The 15,820-nt window shown below is 59.0% G+C and overlaps 4 protein-coding genes across 4 annotated transcripts; 1 reads left to right on the top strand and 3 right to left on the bottom strand.

Annotated features, from left to right (window-relative positions):
* Positions 1-1,105: 1,105 nt before the first annotated feature.
* Positions 1,106-2,670, bottom strand: C8Q71DRAFT_471296 (uncharacterized protein). Its single transcript, XM_047918758.1, has 4 exons — positions 2,078-2,670; positions 1,995-2,026; positions 1,435-1,926; positions 1,106-1,378 (listed from the first exon to the last, which is right to left on the bottom strand). Exons 1-4 carry the CDS (start codon positions 2,571-2,573, stop codon positions 1,244-1,246), a joined length of 1,155 nt encoding a protein of 384 aa, XP_047781624.1. The 5' UTR covers positions 2,574-2,670; the 3' UTR covers positions 1,106-1,243.
* A 3,823-nt stretch (positions 2,671-6,493) lies between these two features.
* C8Q71DRAFT_471301 (uncharacterized protein) lies at positions 6,494-8,842 on the bottom strand. The gene is made up of 2 exons (XM_047918759.1): positions 8,352-8,842; positions 6,494-8,168 (listed from the first exon to the last, which is right to left on the bottom strand). The coding sequence occupies exons 1-2, from the start codon at positions 8,540-8,542 to the stop codon at positions 6,587-6,589; spliced, it is 1,773 nt and encodes a 590-aa protein (XP_047781623.1). The 5' UTR covers positions 8,543-8,842; the 3' UTR covers positions 6,494-6,586.
* A 694-nt stretch (positions 8,843-9,536) lies between these two features.
* Positions 9,537-10,543, top strand: C8Q71DRAFT_702454 (uncharacterized protein; the record flags this gene model as incomplete). The annotated part of the gene is made up of 2 exons (XM_047920250.1): positions 9,537-10,151; positions 10,211-10,543. The coding sequence occupies 2 exons, from the start codon at positions 9,537-9,539 to the stop codon at positions 10,541-10,543; spliced, it is 948 nt and encodes a 315-aa protein (XP_047781622.1).
* A 3,461-nt stretch (positions 10,544-14,004) lies between these two features.
* On the bottom strand, positions 14,005-15,601 carry C8Q71DRAFT_703169 (glycoside hydrolase; the record flags this gene model as incomplete). Its single annotated transcript, XM_047920301.1, has 9 exons — positions 14,005-14,127; positions 14,189-14,348; positions 14,409-14,593; positions 14,652-14,703; positions 14,760-14,791; positions 14,841-15,065; positions 15,123-15,254; positions 15,312-15,378; positions 15,450-15,601. The coding sequence occupies 9 exons, from the start codon at positions 15,599-15,601 to the stop codon at positions 14,005-14,007; spliced, it is 1,128 nt and encodes a 375-aa protein (XP_047781621.1).
* Positions 15,602-15,820: the final 219 nt, after the last annotated feature.

Here is a 15,820-nt window from a genome sequence, read left to right as displayed (position 1 = left end):
GCAGCTATTGTCGAATTGAATGTTTGTCCTTGCATGCACATCGCTGTGACTATGCCAATGCGAACTTGAGGGCATGATTCAATGCGGGGCTGTGCATGGGATATTACCAATCATCTGCACACAAGGGCCACACGCAAGCTTCACGCAACCACATATAGCGGTGTTGGGTGACACGACGATGTACGCATGCAACATAACTATCCTCACATCGTCAAGTACCTCCTCGGTGAGCCCGAATGTCTGCTACAGTCTTCATCGCTCTCCTCATTGTGCAGGCCATTCAGCGCGCACTCGAATCATGAAGCAGTGCAAGTAAGTTCATAGGCCGGTGTCGTTTGGTGCGGCTTCCAATCAAGAATCGTTCGCCTGCGGCTTCCTTGACGAAGTCGCACCATGGTCTGACAAAGCCTGACTTCGGCGATAATGACATATGCGTACCACCCTGACCTTCCCCGTCGCTGTAGTATCGAACCCTTTGTCTGAATTGCAACCAACGTTCGCATTGCCCGAGGTCGCACTAGTGCCACTAGCTCCGCTCTCTCAATGGAAGTACCGCGTGGACATCTCCTCCCGCGAAGGTTCCTCCTCGACGCACTGAGTCTGAAGGCAGCACAACCGCGATCTGAGACCACGTCGCAGGAACCACCGTGAACCCAGATCTGGCCATCGAGGGTCGCAGCAAATGATTTTCGGATTGACTGATTGTGAGCTTCTGTGACGATCGAGGTCAATGGATCGTCTATCTCCGCATGGCATGTCCTTGAACAAGCGGATACTGTCACAGAATGCCAGTTCTGTGCAGCCGTCAACGTCAAACGCGAGAACCTCCAGAAGCTCACGGCCGCCGACGTGACTTCCCGGCGGCAGAAGTGGATGTCGTCGCGGAAGTAAGACGCGGATATGTGAAACGCGGGTTGAATGTCGCATCGGAGCTGTCGCGGGCGGGCAAGACGGAATGTCTTTCGTGATACATATATTTCCCGTATTGCACACGAGTACGAATACAAACAAACGAGTGATTAGGGTATAGTAATGCGACAATGCCCTTGCGGCATGAAGAAACCCATGAATAAGGCAATGAGCGTGTCCACAGTCGGTCTCAGAATGCGAAATCCTCCTCCAGTGGTTGGTGCATAAGGTGCAGAAAGGCGTGGGCGTGAAGCAAGAATGGATAAGTAAATGTAAACCTCCTTTGATCGTAGATACCAAGCGTCCGTCGCAGCGCGCAATGGGTCGTTCGCAATCATCGGTCGGCTGGTGAGAGGCCTCGGTCTTTTCTTGTCGAGTGGACGAGCAAGTCCTTGGACTTGATCCACCGCACGAACCAGTTGCCAAGGACAATGCCCCAGAGCACGTCGAAGTACGCAGCACCCTTATTCTATACGCCGCCAGCATCGTCAACATTGGGTTAGGGATTCGAAGGATGGGGCTTACCCTTCCCAAAGGAATGAGGATGATTTCCGTACTGCCCTTGTACTTCCTGGTCTGTGGTTGACCTTCGAGGAAGCTGAAGACGTTCGCGGAGCAGATCTCAGCATGTACAGGGTACTTCATGCCCTGCTTTTGCTCGTTCCAATCCGTGACGTCGCCCACCGCGAATACGCCCGGATGCCCCACCACCTCGAAGGTCGGCTTGACCTTCACTAACCGCCTTTCGTCCAGCGCGTCCGGACCGAGCGACGCGATCCACGCGGTGTTCGGCCGAGGGCCAAAGGTCGGGACAATCATGTCGGCAGTGGGAATCGACATGCCGGAGCGTGTGATGAGCCCGACAGTGCCGTGATCAGGAATGTAGTCTGTGAGTTCGGAGAAGACCATGTCGATTCGCCGTGCCTTGCAGCGGCGCTCCATGTCTTTACGGTACTTCTCCGGGTAGGTAGCGTTGAGAAGCATGTCGTCTGCTTGTACGATAGTGATCTTCTTGTTCTAGTGACGAACAGCGGAACGACGATCTGAGCGAGACGTGGGGGAACAACTCCGGAACGATCACTTACGGGGTAGATGTCTCTGAGCTCTCCGGCGGTCTCTGCACATCGATGTCAGAACTATTGAAAGACGAATGGTAAGGTTAACATACCAATGCCGACGGCGCCACCACCAATGAGTACTACGTGGTCTGCCTGTTCATACCGCTTTCTCCAATGAAGGAGATGGGCGTGCATGTCCTCGCGTGTGTACGGGAAGTCGAGCGGGCCGGACCACAAGAATCCGCACGCGAGGATGAGTGCGGCGTACTGAATTCTGCCCCCACTCTCGAGGATAATCTCTCCCCCCTCGCCCGGCACCTTCTCGTCAATCCCCGTCACCCTGTCGACAACCAGCCGACCGTTGCCATTGATGAAGAGTTTGTCGTAGCTCATGAGAGCAAATCGCTCGTAGTCGCCCTCCTCGCTGACCGTCATGCGCGCGCCAGCGAGGAGGTGCACGGCGAACGGCCGCTCGTTGACGAGGATCAGATTATACTTCTGCGGGTCGAGCGTGCCTGATAGGTTGCGCGCGACGAGCGCGCCGGCGTGTCCGCCACCAACTACGATGACATTCTGCTTGCCGTTCCAGTTCTCCTTCCAATGCATGTCGGGCAACGCGTTCAGCTAGTGAGTGCGAGGCGGGGGGCGGGGTTGTGGTCAATGTGGTGGGAGAGAAACGGAAGCAGGCCGGAGACCTGATCCAGGCTAGAAGGTGATATAACAAGCTGCGGGGTGGATAGGCACGGCTGATGCGGCGGACACACCGTCTTATGAGAGCGCTGAGAGGGACGTCTCGCCTCTCTAAGGGACGCGGGAGATCGCATGTGCAAGATGTGATCGAGAGGCGCCCACGTGGGCGCTCGCCAATCGCGACGGCGATGCGGCTTGGATGCGGCTCAGATCAACGACGCAGCAGGCGAGCCTCGGCGAACCGTCAGAATACTGGCAGCGATCCTCCGCGTTCGGCCACTCTGTTGACAAAAATGAATCGTGACGGCAGGAAGGCTTCAGCGCCATATCCGCAGGCTTGAAATTGATGTCGTTGGGCCAGTGGGAGATCCATGTATCAGTCAGGCCCCGTCCTGTAGACGCGGCCCTAAGTATCGCGCGTGAGCACAGCGCGTGAAAACTCACCCACAACTGGTATCTAGGAAGATTCCTCAACCATCCTGCGATAGGTAGCCATGGGACCGAACCTGGAAGGATCGAACCCAGTCGAAGAGCCCGGCTTCACTTCCATCCAACGTAAGTTAAGTCTTGGCGAACGCTTCCAACCGGTACCGACCCTACTCGCGGACTGTCACATGACGGAACGTCCGGGTTGACAGGTTTCGACGTATAAAGCACTGAAACTCGTCACTATGTCTAGTAGACTCATGTCGCGCCTCTAGACCCAAACTGTGAGCCTAAACACGTACATTTGGCGAAACGAAACATCTACACTCCGGTCGGCGGCTTGCAACGCCCGCCTGCGCGCCGCGAGTATGGTGTACCACGGTGTACCGCTCCGTATACGCCATTTTGCAACGGACAACCTCGGATCAGGGCAACCGAGTGGAGGTTTACAGCGGCCTGCTGCGACTGTGACGCTCTCATATTGATGATCAGCGAATCGGACGCGGTCAGTGGGCCTCCGATAGCATGCGCCATGCTGGTGTATTGCATCACATCTGACGAACTAGCTCGGTGATCAGGTCGGGATGGTTGGTCAGGTACTTACTTAGATGAACAAGAGAGGGTGCCGACAGCGGCCCGGTGTTACGGGCTTGGAGGTCGCAAACTCCATTGGCATCAAGGCTAATATCATGACATGCAGATATCAAACTTGAAACCGAAGGAGCCCGCTGGACACCCTTGAGCAAAGCCGCTGGCGAACAGGGACAGTAGGTGAACGGAGGTATACCGGAATCGACGAAACAGGCACCCCGTGGTGGATGTGGTAAGAGACGAAGGACCGACGAAGGACGATCGACTCCTCGAGGAGCGGGAGCGGGGAGCGGTCGATCATCTGCAGATTGCATGCGGCGGCCGCGGTAGATGCGGCACGGTACACGGGCGGAAATCTGCCAGTACCGTAGGCTCCTCCTTGTTTCAGTTTGCGATTCCGGAGCGGCAGACGATCTTCCTAGAGTCCTCTCATGCACTGAAAACCGCGACGTGGGTCCCTGTCCCTCGCATACTGATCGATGAACCGCAGCCCAAACAACCATGCACGGCGGCGGATCCGGTCAGCCTCAGCGATGCTCTATCTGAACAGATTCGTCCCGCGTCCGAGTCGCTGGGAGGAGGTCGGACAGCATCGCAAGTCGTTACTCAGTAAGCATCATTCGTTATGTACTATCAATACTCACGCTTTCTGACGCCAGCCGCCAGGGACTGTGCCTCTCTGTCCGTTTCCTGCCCACAAGACCCCGATGAGTGCAAGCTGTCGGACTGAAAAATGAACTTGAAACAGGCTGTGGTGGTGGTGATGCTGTCAGAGCTGCCGGTGGCGTCCCAGCGTCCCTCAATAAGATCAAATTCCAGCGCTCTCCTGCCGCTTCGGGCAGTCCGTACTCTAGCCAAACTCTAGCTTGGCCGCCAACGCCGACTCAACTGGGTTTTTTTGACATGCCGACGCGATGCTAGTAGGAGATGCTGTGCTCCGAGTCGGAGTGGCGGCAGCCACTGCTAGTTCAAGACACCAATGCTTCCTTGTGTGGTCAACGGCTCCGGGGCGTATACGTAGTACTCAAGCCCCGCCACTTGCGCAGTTGCGACTCGGCTGCTGATGGATGAAACCCTATCTGAACGGTGTGTCAAAACTATCTTTTTTGCCGCTCATTTATTGACCCTTTGCTCGAGGACCTAGTAGTATGCCAATCGCGGTGTGCGATCAGGACCAAGTACTGCCATCTACTGGGTTTGTCCAGTTGCCGCGGCAGCAACGGACTGCAGTAAAGACGCTGTCTGGCTAGCGGCTACGACACCTAATAACAGGTACAACGATGCATTGCCTGTATAACCCACTTTCCAGCCCGTCGTCGACAGGGACGTCCGAATACTCCGGGAAGTTGAAGATACTCAGTAGTAGCTGAGCAGCGCTACGCCGGCGATGTCAGCCGCCAACCCACCCGCCGGAGCATGGTCGTATTTCGAACGACTCGGAGGCTGTTCAGATGCCAACGCAATGCAAGGTGCGCACACAGCCGCCGTCCCCCTCCTCAATACGGTTGTGTCGAGGGTCTACTTAGGGAAAATACGCACACACTAGTGTCAGCCAGGCAGAAGCTTTCCCTATCCTCCCAAACACACAACCCACGTTCAACCAACCCGAACCCGAACCGTCTCAAAGCACACCTCCCCGTGCCCGCACTACCATGACGCTCCACTCACCCTTCTCCCACAACCGACTCAGATCTTCTAGTATGTCACCCAACCAACTTGATGCATCTTCACCACGTCCAGACCGGGACGCTGTCCAGATCAGACCGCAAGCAATACGAAGCTTGACAGGAAGGCTGCCGGCACCTCGCGACCGTTCAACGTTCACCGTCCACCAACGTTCTAGTGCGAACGAACAACCACTGGCGCTGGCACTGGCAGATCCTCCAGGCTAGTGCAGCCGGTCTCCAACCCCGGCGTCACGACTCAGAACCGCGCGTCCGAGTTGGGTTAGAGCCCGCACATCTTGCATCAGGTTCTGCCTTCCTCCATGATAACTTTGATGGTGCTCTACCGTAAACACCGTCGTCGCGCGAACGCCGACCGGTGGTCGCGCAGCCTCACGGGTGAGCACTGAGCTCATCCTCGCTAACCCCTCTGGCGTCCTCTCCTCGAATATCAGAGCCAGTCAGAGAATGGTTTCGGTGTCTTTCGAGATCCGCGAAGACCGTCGGCACTGCTAGCATGACGGCGAAGTTCGAACTCATCAAGACCGTGACGTTCGATAGCAACTGCACAGCCCATATGGACGAGATGAGTCGCAGTTGAGTCGCCCATAGCTTCGACAGGCTTCGACCCACGAACAGAACGCCTACAGGGCCGTGAGAGCGCACTACGACATAATTTCCACTGGCATGAGCATGTACCAACCACGTAGATCCGTGGCGGTAGACGCATACCATACTTGATAACAATCCTCAGGCACTTCAGCCCACATCAGGGGAGATATCCAGAAGAACCACCGCACGCGCAGTCTCGCGCAACGACACTCGTACAATCGCCAGGCGAGAAACGACGATGAATAAGTTGATGAATAGAGTAGTATAGGCGCACATTCGATCGGTCAAGTGTATGCAGCGAGCAGTAGGAGTATATCATACGCACTATGCTATGTAGAAGCGGCCACGGAACCATACATGGCTGCGAAGGAGGAATAATAATGCTCTGCGTGATGTGGTAGGTTGCAGCTGTGGGTGGTATCAATGTGGCGTGCGGGCGGAGGGGTGGCATGTATGCGGAGTTCGGTGAATGATGCAAGAACGAGGAATTTGAATGGAAGAGTCCACGAGGTGTCGGTGTATGCGCAGAGGCGGGGCAAGATGGATGGAAGGTGAGGAGAGGCAGGAGGCAGCAGGGCTATATCCGCCCTCAAAGATAGCAGACGCCCCGTACGCGCACAAGCGCACGGACCCGCGTCATTGACCAGCTGCAGTCTGCCCCGCCTCCCTCTCCCCCTGCACTTGCACCTCTCCGTCCTCATCCACCTCTCGGCTCTCCGCCACCGCCAACCTCCCAATCTCAACCTCCAACGCCTTCACATGGCCATCCACCAACCCCCTCAACTCCCTCTTCGGCATCACAAGCGCGCTCCGCTCGCCCACCTCCCTAAACTCCCTTGGGACGAACGGCGAGCCCCCGCCGCCGACGCCCGGGCTCGGCGGGTACAGCGAGAACGGGCTCGGCGGGGCCAGCGCGGGGCTCGGCAGCGCCGCGATCTGCACCTTCTTCAGCGCCGCCATGCCCACCGGCCCCTGCATCGCGAACGGCAGCCTGCCCAGCCCCACGCCCAAGCCCAAGCCCGCGCCCGCCTCCTCGAGCTGCACCTCGGGGTAGATCGAGCTGAGCGGCGGCGTCTGGCCCGCGCCCGACGGCTGCAGCCGCGCCGCGAAGTACTCGTACTGCGCCAGCGCCGGGTGCGCGTGCCCCCCGAGGCCGCGCCCGTGGTGCCCGTCGTCGTCCGCGTCCGCGTCAGTGTCCCCGTCGTGCTCGTCCGTGTCGCTCTCGGATGCGGAGCTCAGTGCGGGGGTGGAGAGGTCCGTCGGCGATAGTGCGCGCGCGGGGAGGTCGTTATATTCCTCGTCTGTGGATTCCTCCGCGCCTCCGTTGGGCGAGCCTTCTATCGGGCTCTCTGGACCTGCGGCTGACGGTGGTGCGAGACCCGGCTCGGGGGGTGAGGGCTCTCGGATGGGGGCGAGAGTCGGCGTCGGTGCGAGCTCGGGCTCGAGGTCAGCCTCGGGCTCTTGTTCGGGCTCTGGATGTGGCGTTGGCTCGGGCAACGACTGCGGAGGTACCGATGGTGGGGATGGCGGAGCGACGAGCGGGAGAAAGGTCATGTTGATGCGCCTTTGGGGTGGTGCTGGCGGGCGTACAGGCTCTGATGGTGGCGACGGGGCAGCACGTTGGACGGGCAAGAGAGGAAGAAACGAGAAGGTGGGTAGGCGGCGAGGAGGAGGTCTGGAGGATGCTGGTGTGGCGGTCGGCGTTGATGGCGAAGAGGGTAGTGCTGCGGGAGGAGTGGAGGGCGAGGATGACGGGATTTGCAATGGCGGAGGAGATATTGACAATGAGGGTGGTGAGGGTGCCGAAGGAGGGGAGGGCGGCGTCTGTGCGGGTGAGGGTTGTGGCGGAGGTGATGATGTCGGATGCAGTTGCGATGGAGGGTCGGCTCTGGCGATGGGCTCAGCCTCTGCGAGCAGCTGGGGACTGGGAGGTTCCGGGGCAGCGGGGGTGTCGAGCAGGGGGAGGAGGCGGATGGGGACTGCGTCGAGATAGGGGAGGATGTCGGCGTCGAAGTAGCCTGGGTCGGGGGTGGTGCCGCGGTTCTTCCACTTGGACGGGGTCTGGCTGGGCTGGCTGGCGAAGCGGGAGAGCGGGAAGGGCCGGGACGCGGCGGCGGTGTAGGCGGTGGGCGAGGAGGTGGTGTATGGCTGACGGGAGGTGGGCGGCGGGGCGGGGCGGGGGAGGGTGAGCCGGAGCCGCTTGAGTTCGAGGACGTCACTGCGGGTGCGGGCATCAGCGGCTGCTTTGAGGGTGCACGGTGTGCCTGGGTCGCAGCGGCCACGGCGGGCTGCATGATGCGGGCCATGACGTCGCTGCCCGTCCGCCCGATTAGGCAGGCAGGCAGCATGACTCGGATCGAGGCAGCCTCGCTCGGACAGCACGCGACAACGGAGCACTCACTCGTAGGACAGCCGCGGCGTCACCGGCGCGGGCGAGCGATCCCACTCGTCGACCTCAAACACCTCCTCCAGCTCGTCGTCCTCGCAGAACGACACCGTCTTCTGCAGCCGCGGCGGGCACTCGCCCGGCGTGGGTGGCGCGGACGGGTAGGGCGACAATGGCGGAGTCGGGCTCTTCAGGCAGCTCTTCATCGCGTGGAGGGACCTCGTGGGTGTGCTCAGTAGAAGGGGAGTTCAGAGTCTAGATGTGCTAGCGGGAACGCGGATCGTCTAGTGAGTAAAATTGAGCTCGGAGCACTGCGCGTCTAGGAGTGTGGGCGGTCGTGTGCGCGTTGCGGCGGCCAGGATGGTCGCGATGGTCGTCTGCACTGGGGGTGGGAGTGCTGGGGGCGTCGAGGGAGGCGGGTGCGGGGTAGGAGGGCGAGATATAGCGCGGCGGCCGGGTGAGCGGGAGGGAAAAGGTCGCTCCTCCTCCCGACACGTGAGCGCCAAAGAGGGTGATCCCGGAACGCCCGTGCATGTCGCGACGGAGCACCTCCCCCGCACCACTCGCCCCGCCCGTCCCTCGTTGCCCTCCTCGTCCTTCTGACGGCCCTCGTCCGTCGGCCGTCTCGCTGTTCCAACCACCAACCACCCGACTCCTCTGCCCTCTCTTTGTCTGGGCGCGTCGGGGCGTCCGCGAATGACAGGTCGTCCCGTTCTCAGCCCCGCGCCGCCATTTGCTTCCGCCTCCTGTGCTTCCGGAAGCTCTTCTGGCACGACTTGGCCCTCCAAACGTGTCTAGCCGCGTTAATGAGTGTCGCCCCCGTGCTGTCTTGTTACGGCGTCGGACGTAAGGACGTGAGGCGTGGTGGATGCGCACAGGCACGAGGGGGGCGCTGGGCGGTCAGGCGGGGCGGACCTAGCGTTTCGTCTCCAGTACGTGCCGCATGTACCTATATTCTGCTCTTCATCTCCATAAATAATGTCGGTGACGACGCTTGCACAATGACGATGGACTTGGATCGCAGACGATGTTCATGGCCACCTTGACGAGCTGCATAGTCTAGAGACAGATGGCGGTATACGCAAGCCTTCGGCTGCCAGTGCCAGACGGCTCGCATCATCTTGCTCATATCGACGACGCACCATACAGTATATCTATGTAAGCCCTCCTAGCTACTCAACGCCTTCACCATCCCCTAGCATGCCCCCTCTCGCCGCTGTCCGCGCATCCAATGCGCGCTTCTCCCCGCCCACACCGCCCGTCGCGATCTTCGTCGGCGGGACGTCCGGCATCGGGCAGGGCACCGCGCAGGCCTTCGCGCGGCACACGCGTGGCGCGGCGCACATCATCCTCGTCGGGCGGAACCGCGCCGCCGCCGCCGCGCTCTTCGCGACCTTCCCCCGGTGCGCGACCTCGAAGTACGAGTTCGTGCCGTGCGACGCGAGCCTGCTGCGCAACGTCGCCGCGACGACCGCCGGCCTCCTCGCGCGCCTCCCGCGGGTCAACTACCTCGTGCTGACGTGCGGCGCGCTCCCGAACGCGTGGCAGGTCCTCCGCGGCGCGCGCGCGCCGACGGCGGAGGGCATCCCCGAGGCGCTCTTCGCGGTCACGTACTACGCGCGCGCGCAGTTCGCGCGGGACCTCCTCCCGCTGCTCCGCGCAGCGCGCGCGGCGGGGGAGGACGCGGCCGTCCTGACTGTCCTCGCCGCGGGGCACGGTGGGCCGGTCGACTTCGCCGACATGGGCATGGAGGGCCCGTGGAGCGTGCGGACGCTGCGCCCGACGGTGATCACTTATATGGACATGATGGTCGAGGTGCGCCCCCCTTCCGACCGCCTGGCGCGCGGCGTGCTAAGTGCCTCTCCGAGTCTTAGAGTCTCGCAGCCCTCGCCCCTGAGGTGACCTTCACGCATATATGCCCTGGGATTGTGAGCACGCCGCTGTTCCCCGGTTGGGTGCGGCCCCTCGCGGACCTGCTCCTCACGTCGATCGACGACTGCGGGGAGTTCATGCTCCATGCGCTGCTCATGAGTAGGGGAGGCGGCGCGATGCGAATGGGTGAGCACGCCGACGACGTCGGGTTGCAGGGGTACTTTGGCGGCGATGAGGTCCGGGAGCGGGTGTGGGCGCATACGACAGAGGTGATCGAGCGTGCGTTGGCGAAGACCGAGACAGTGGTCCCCTCCGAGTCGGTGGGAGGCCAGTAGATATGTGACTATGTTGTGAGCTTGGATTATTTCGCGTCGCACTTGCTTAACTGGTTCCTCGTTCCTCGACTTGCTCCGTTCAAAATGCACACTTAGGTGAGGGGGCTATGGACGCGTGGGACACGGCTACGATCCCGCCCATCTGTTGAGCCTCTGAGTCGCCGCCATTGCCCAGCTCGTCAAGCGTCCCGGTAGAGTCCATTGTATGATACCGTAACGGGGTTGCCTCTTGGACGGTGTCGAGACACTCAGGCTGTCGGGACGGAGTTTTGCGAGCGTAAGGCTCACTCGCGGCTCCAAGCAGTCCCTTGTACACCACGTCGTCTCCGGCACACAAGCCCATGCGGCTGAGCAGCGTCGCGCGCAACGCTCGACGCATCCGGCGTGGGCCCCGTCGGCCGAGCCGACTTGACTTCGCCGAGAGGACGGTTGCAGGAGCAAATAGAGAAGTACCACCGTCAGAGATATTGTGCAGGTCGAGGGGCGCGGCATCACGCAGCGGCAAGGACACAGAGAACAAACAATGCAATTATCGGACACTACCAGGGACTGTACATGGCGGAGCGCAAAAGACAAGAAAACAGAGTACTCATCGTCGGCGAACAAATTCGGCGCGAGTTGGTTTCCCCTCGCACGAATGCGAGGGTACTTATCCCGAGGACCACGTAAAGGTCCGCGCCCGGACGAGCACCGCGGCCCCGCGAGTGCTCGCCCGCCCTCGGGGGCTCTTGTAGCTCTTGCACTTGAGGCTTGCCTGTTATTCTGGCGCTTGACTCTTCGCCCAGTCGAGGTCGGATCGTCTTCGCTTTTGCCCTTTGGGGCGCCGCACTTTTCGCTCGCCGTCGAGCTCTTGAGGCGGCCTCATCCTTTCGGCGCTTGACCCTTCGCTCTTGTGAGCATTTTGATGAAGGCGCGCAGAGACCTTCACTCGTTCGAGCCTTTCGTTCGAGCCTTTGAGATGGAACCCGATTGGAGCGCTTGACCCTTCACTCGCTTCTGAGACCTTGACGCGGCTATCGTTGCAGCGCTTGACCCTTGACCATCATCCCTTACAGGTCCGGGGAGCACTTTTGCGATATAGCTTGCCACGCTGTGAGATACGAGCGGGTGTGAGTAAGATGAGAAGAAACATCGAGGGTATAGACATACCGTGCATTGTCCCGGACGATGCCGCTGAGCGGGCTTGACTCGGCCCTGCACACCGGCGGACGAGGCGCACGCGGAGAGACACATACCGTCGCCCTCATCAGCGCAGTGGCTGGCAGCGGTAAGTCGAACTCGCGACACGTTGACGATGGTCCAATAGTAGGCCTGGTGCGCAATCGCAATGATTGCTGAGGTGCAAGCGGCGAGCATGAGCGGGATGAAGCGGAGAACAGTCACGTAGACGTACCGTGCCTATATTGGACCCCGTCGCCGAGCGATCTTGACTCGGACACAACAGGTAGGCGGAGGAGAGACCTATAAGTACACAGGCGGCTGACAATGAGTGAATGCCACTCGACCCTGTGCGCGGCTGACAAGACGTACCTTTGTGCGCGTCGAGGCACGTCCTTTGTTGACTAGTGCCGTGCCTACTCCATTGGGTAGGGGGGCATCACGCGTCGAGGCGGGACCAGAGGCCGACGGCCCGTGGAAGGTCGAAGGGAGCGGGGGAGATGGGAGTGGCGGAGAGACTTTGGCCGGTCCAAGTTGGAACTTGGACGGCGTTTTATGCGAATTGGGACAATGGCCATGGCCAAAGATTCGCACGGCCCACCTGACTCGCAGCCACGATCCGCAAGGGCGCGATGCGACCTCGGTTGCCGGATTTGGGCAATTGTGGGTCCACTCGAGGACAAAGCAACGGCTGAAAATGGTCAGCACCATGCGGTCGATGAGTATCGATGCGGCAGATAACGGCAGATAAGAGTGATAAAGAACGACCGTGATGATACTAGGGCGCGAAGGTCAGAGCGTTGCCAGCGTGACGATGAACAAAGCATACCTGAATGGGCAGCACAACGACGATCGAAGCAAGGACGCTGTGCCGAAGGCTAAGGCGGAGTCTTGAAGAGGGAAGATGAAGACGTACGAGCCCTGTACTGTACGTGCGAGGGGGACACCGCGGTTGGTAGTATCCACGGATGAGACGGCGGCGTACGCATGCGGCATGCACTGCGCAACGTCCTCGGAGTCGCAGCACGCAAGTTCGCCCGCTGGCCGCGGCGCGCGTATGACCGTGCAAAGATAAACGACAAGATATGATGAGAGGAAACCCTTCCTTCCCAGTAGCACAACAGATGGATGATACTGACGACTTCTCCTGAACCGATCAGGAGCAGCGACTCAAACTGAAGCCTACAAAATCTCGAACCTGTGATGTCAGTGACACGGTGAATATTCGTCAACTGTGCAGATACGCGCCCCGGCTAGCCAATGTGGCGAAGAAGCAGAATCGAGGTATCCTCGCATCCAGTGAAGCAGTTGTTTTGAACCGTTGTTCGAGGCAGCCTCGAATTGTCGCTGGCCCGGCGGCCGCTCAGCGACCCTTGAAGTTGAGCGACCCGCGGCGGTTGGTGGCGGTAGCGCGGGAGCAAATCTCGATCTGACGCCACCGCATCGACTCGGACTCGGCCCCTTCGACGTTCGTTAGAGTTGACGACCTCGCTGGCAACTATTACTCAATATCACCGGAGGCCCGTCGTCCACTACTACGTGGCTTTCACCGACCTCTAGTATACCCCTGCCGCTTCTGCAGCCTTCCCTATCAGCGCGGAATACGCGACTGGGATTGTGACGATGCAGATCGAGCTCATATCTGCCAAGCCCACTGACAGAGGACGACCCTCCTTTTCTTCGTCTAGTACTCACTAAACGAGACGCGGCGGAGCCACCATCGTTACTTTGGATTGTCGCTTGAACCGACCCCCCACAAATTCCGAGCGAGTGCATACCTGGTTTCTGAAAGGTATGTTCATTTGCTTACCTGACAGTATTTCGTAGGCTGGGCACAGACCGTGACGGTCAGTACCCTGTTGTGTACATTCATCAACGATCATCATAAGGAGTCTACGAGGCGTTGTGACTGGCTCATACGACGGAGCTGATACGAAGCTGGTCGAAGCGCGCGCCCCCGGTGAGCGCAAGGGTGACACGCAGTGACACGCGCCACAGAGAGGGAGAGATGGTGTGCGACCGTCCGAGGTGGAAATATTACCTGCTCGGATTGCCGAGTGTTTTTGCCTACTCCGACACTGATTGCTAGTCAAAGCAATGCCCATTGACCACCCGAGAATCGGGTAAACCCCTACATTAGATTGAATGTGTAATTATGCAATGTATGATGTCGGTAGTAAGAGAAATACGAGAGCAGCGAGAGTGGGGGAATGAGGGACAAGAGTGCAGTCACAACGTCGTGCACTACATTGCTCAAGAACATACGCTTTGACCCGCCTTCCTTCGACGTGACGTTGGACGCCTCAATGCAGCAGGTAAGCAGAAAAGTCGAACGCGGCTGTGGCCTGTGAGGCCGCTTTCGCGGCCTGCTGGAGAGCGCTCCAGGACGGGTCGTTCACCAGGCCGATCTCGTAGTCATATCCGCTCTGCGGGTCACCAGGGGTCAGTTCACTCAAACACCTCGCGAAGAGACAAGGCAGTACGTACGTGAGGGTCAGCGTTGGGGAGAACCTGCCAGTAGAGCCAAGGAAGCCCCGCGGCGTCAATCTGCGCGGCCCACTTCTTGATGTTGTTTTTGCGCGTGTTCGAATCCAGAGCATGTCCCGTAGGGCAATTGTTGTTGGAGGTGTCGAAGTAGCATGCACCCCTGTGAAGAATAACGCGGTCAGTATCGTAGAACAAAATGTGGAAGACGATCGGTGATCACCATTCTTCCAAAATCAGCTTCTTGCCAGCGGCCTGCGCTTTCGAAACATACGGCTCCAAGGCGGATGTGGTGAGATCTCCGGTACCGTAGGCATGGATCGAGATGACATCCAATGCATCGCAGCTCAAAAATCCGGGCTGGACAGACTCGGACAGCCACGACTCTCCGCCGGTCATGACAAGAATCTGACGGGTATGAGCTATGTGAGATGGGGTTGAGAATGAGTACAACAACTCGGCTCACCCCACTGTTATCGCCGAGCTGACCCTTGATCGTCCTGGCACGGTCGCACTGCCTGTTCGCATCACGTTAGACTCTGTCTTACGGATCGACAAGGAACATAGACTGTACCATTGCTGGTGCTTCTGGATAAAGGCTTGGCCCTGCACAAAATTTCAGGACTTGTCAATGCAGACCGATCACGACACTTACATCCCCAATCATGGCTTCGTTCTCAGCCTCGAATCCAAAGATGTAGTCGCTTAACTCCTTCCAGGGCTTATTGAGCGAAGTATGCACATGGTTCAGGATATGTTTGAGGCGGGCGTCGAAGATGGACTGCGCCTCGCTGTCCGAGTAGAAGTCGCCGATGCCGTACCACTTGCCGTAGGCGTCGTGACTCCCCAGAGCGTTGTAGCTATGCATCGTGATCAGGAGCTGTCAAAGGTACGTCAATATCACAGTCACACAATCACACAGGGAATCGATAGAAACCTTGACTCCGTAAGAGTTGGCCGCCACCATGAAATCGTCGAGACGTTTGAGGACCGTGTCATCGTAGCAGGAGGTATCTCCGTTGCAAGGAGTATTCGGCTCGAGGTCGTGGAAGGGGTTAATTTTCGTTCCCTGATCAGCTGTGTCAGTAATCGTAGGAGCCTTCAAACCAAGTCGGCAAATTTATACCTTCTGGCTGGTGGACTGTCCGCCAATCCACACGCGGAGCACCTTCAGACCGGCGCTTTGCATCCCTCTGTTACGTTGCGAAAATTACGATATGGGTCAGCAACACAGAGGCGTCTGATACAATAGGAAAATGCTCACTTGAGTAGGGTAGTTCTGTCGTCCTCGGATATCCCTGCCGCATAATACAAGCTGGATCCCGCAAAGGAATTTGCTGCCTGGACGACCTGGACGGAGAGGAGTAAGAAGAAGGCACAAAGGGTGAAGACCGGTTTCGACGCAGACGCGAACATCGCGGTCGAGGTTATGTGAAGCTGGATGGTTTGCCCCACCTCGCTCAGCCCTTAAATACCGTTTGAACAGCGCTCTTGCTGCAAGGATGCTACAGTGCCATTACACCTCGTCGTGACGACTTGTTCGACGTCCGCATGGGACGCAGTGGCAGATACCGGCTGATTGGCCAAGGCGACTTGTGTATCGAGCTTGGTATCGAGCATCGTGTTGTCGTCCGT

Source organism: Rhodofomes roseus (assembly GCF_022264815.1).
Source record: "Rhodofomes roseus strain CIRM-BRFM 1785 chromosome Unknown C8Q71scaffold_5, whole genome shotgun sequence".
NCBI classification, from domain to species: Eukaryota; Fungi; Basidiomycota; class Agaricomycetes; order Polyporales; family Fomitopsidaceae; genus Rhodofomes; species Rhodofomes roseus.
Note: the sequence above shows the minus strand (reverse complement) of the source record. Positions and strands in the feature narration are given on the sequence as shown.

Coding starts and splice junctions, on each gene's coding strand:
- C8Q71DRAFT_471301 (XM_047918759.1), bottom strand. CDS start 8,542: ATGAAGAGCTGCCTGAAGAGCCCGACTCCGCCATTGTCGCCCTACCCG. Junction 8,169..8,351: donor ACGCCGCGGCTGTCCTACGA/GTGAGTGCTCCG, acceptor CCGCACCCGCAG/TGACGTCCTCGAACTCAAGC.
- C8Q71DRAFT_471296 (XM_047918758.1), bottom strand. CDS start 2,573: ATGCATTGGAAGGAGAACTGGAACGGCAAGCAGAATGTCATCGTAGTT. Junction 2,027..2,077: donor TGGTGGCGCCGTCGGCATTG/GTATGTTAACCT, acceptor ATCGATGTGCAG/AGACCGCCGGAGAGCTCAGA. Junction 1,379..1,434: donor TCCTCATTCCTTTGGGAAGG/GTAAGCCCCATC, acceptor GGCGGCGTATAG/AATAAGGGTGCTGCGTACTT.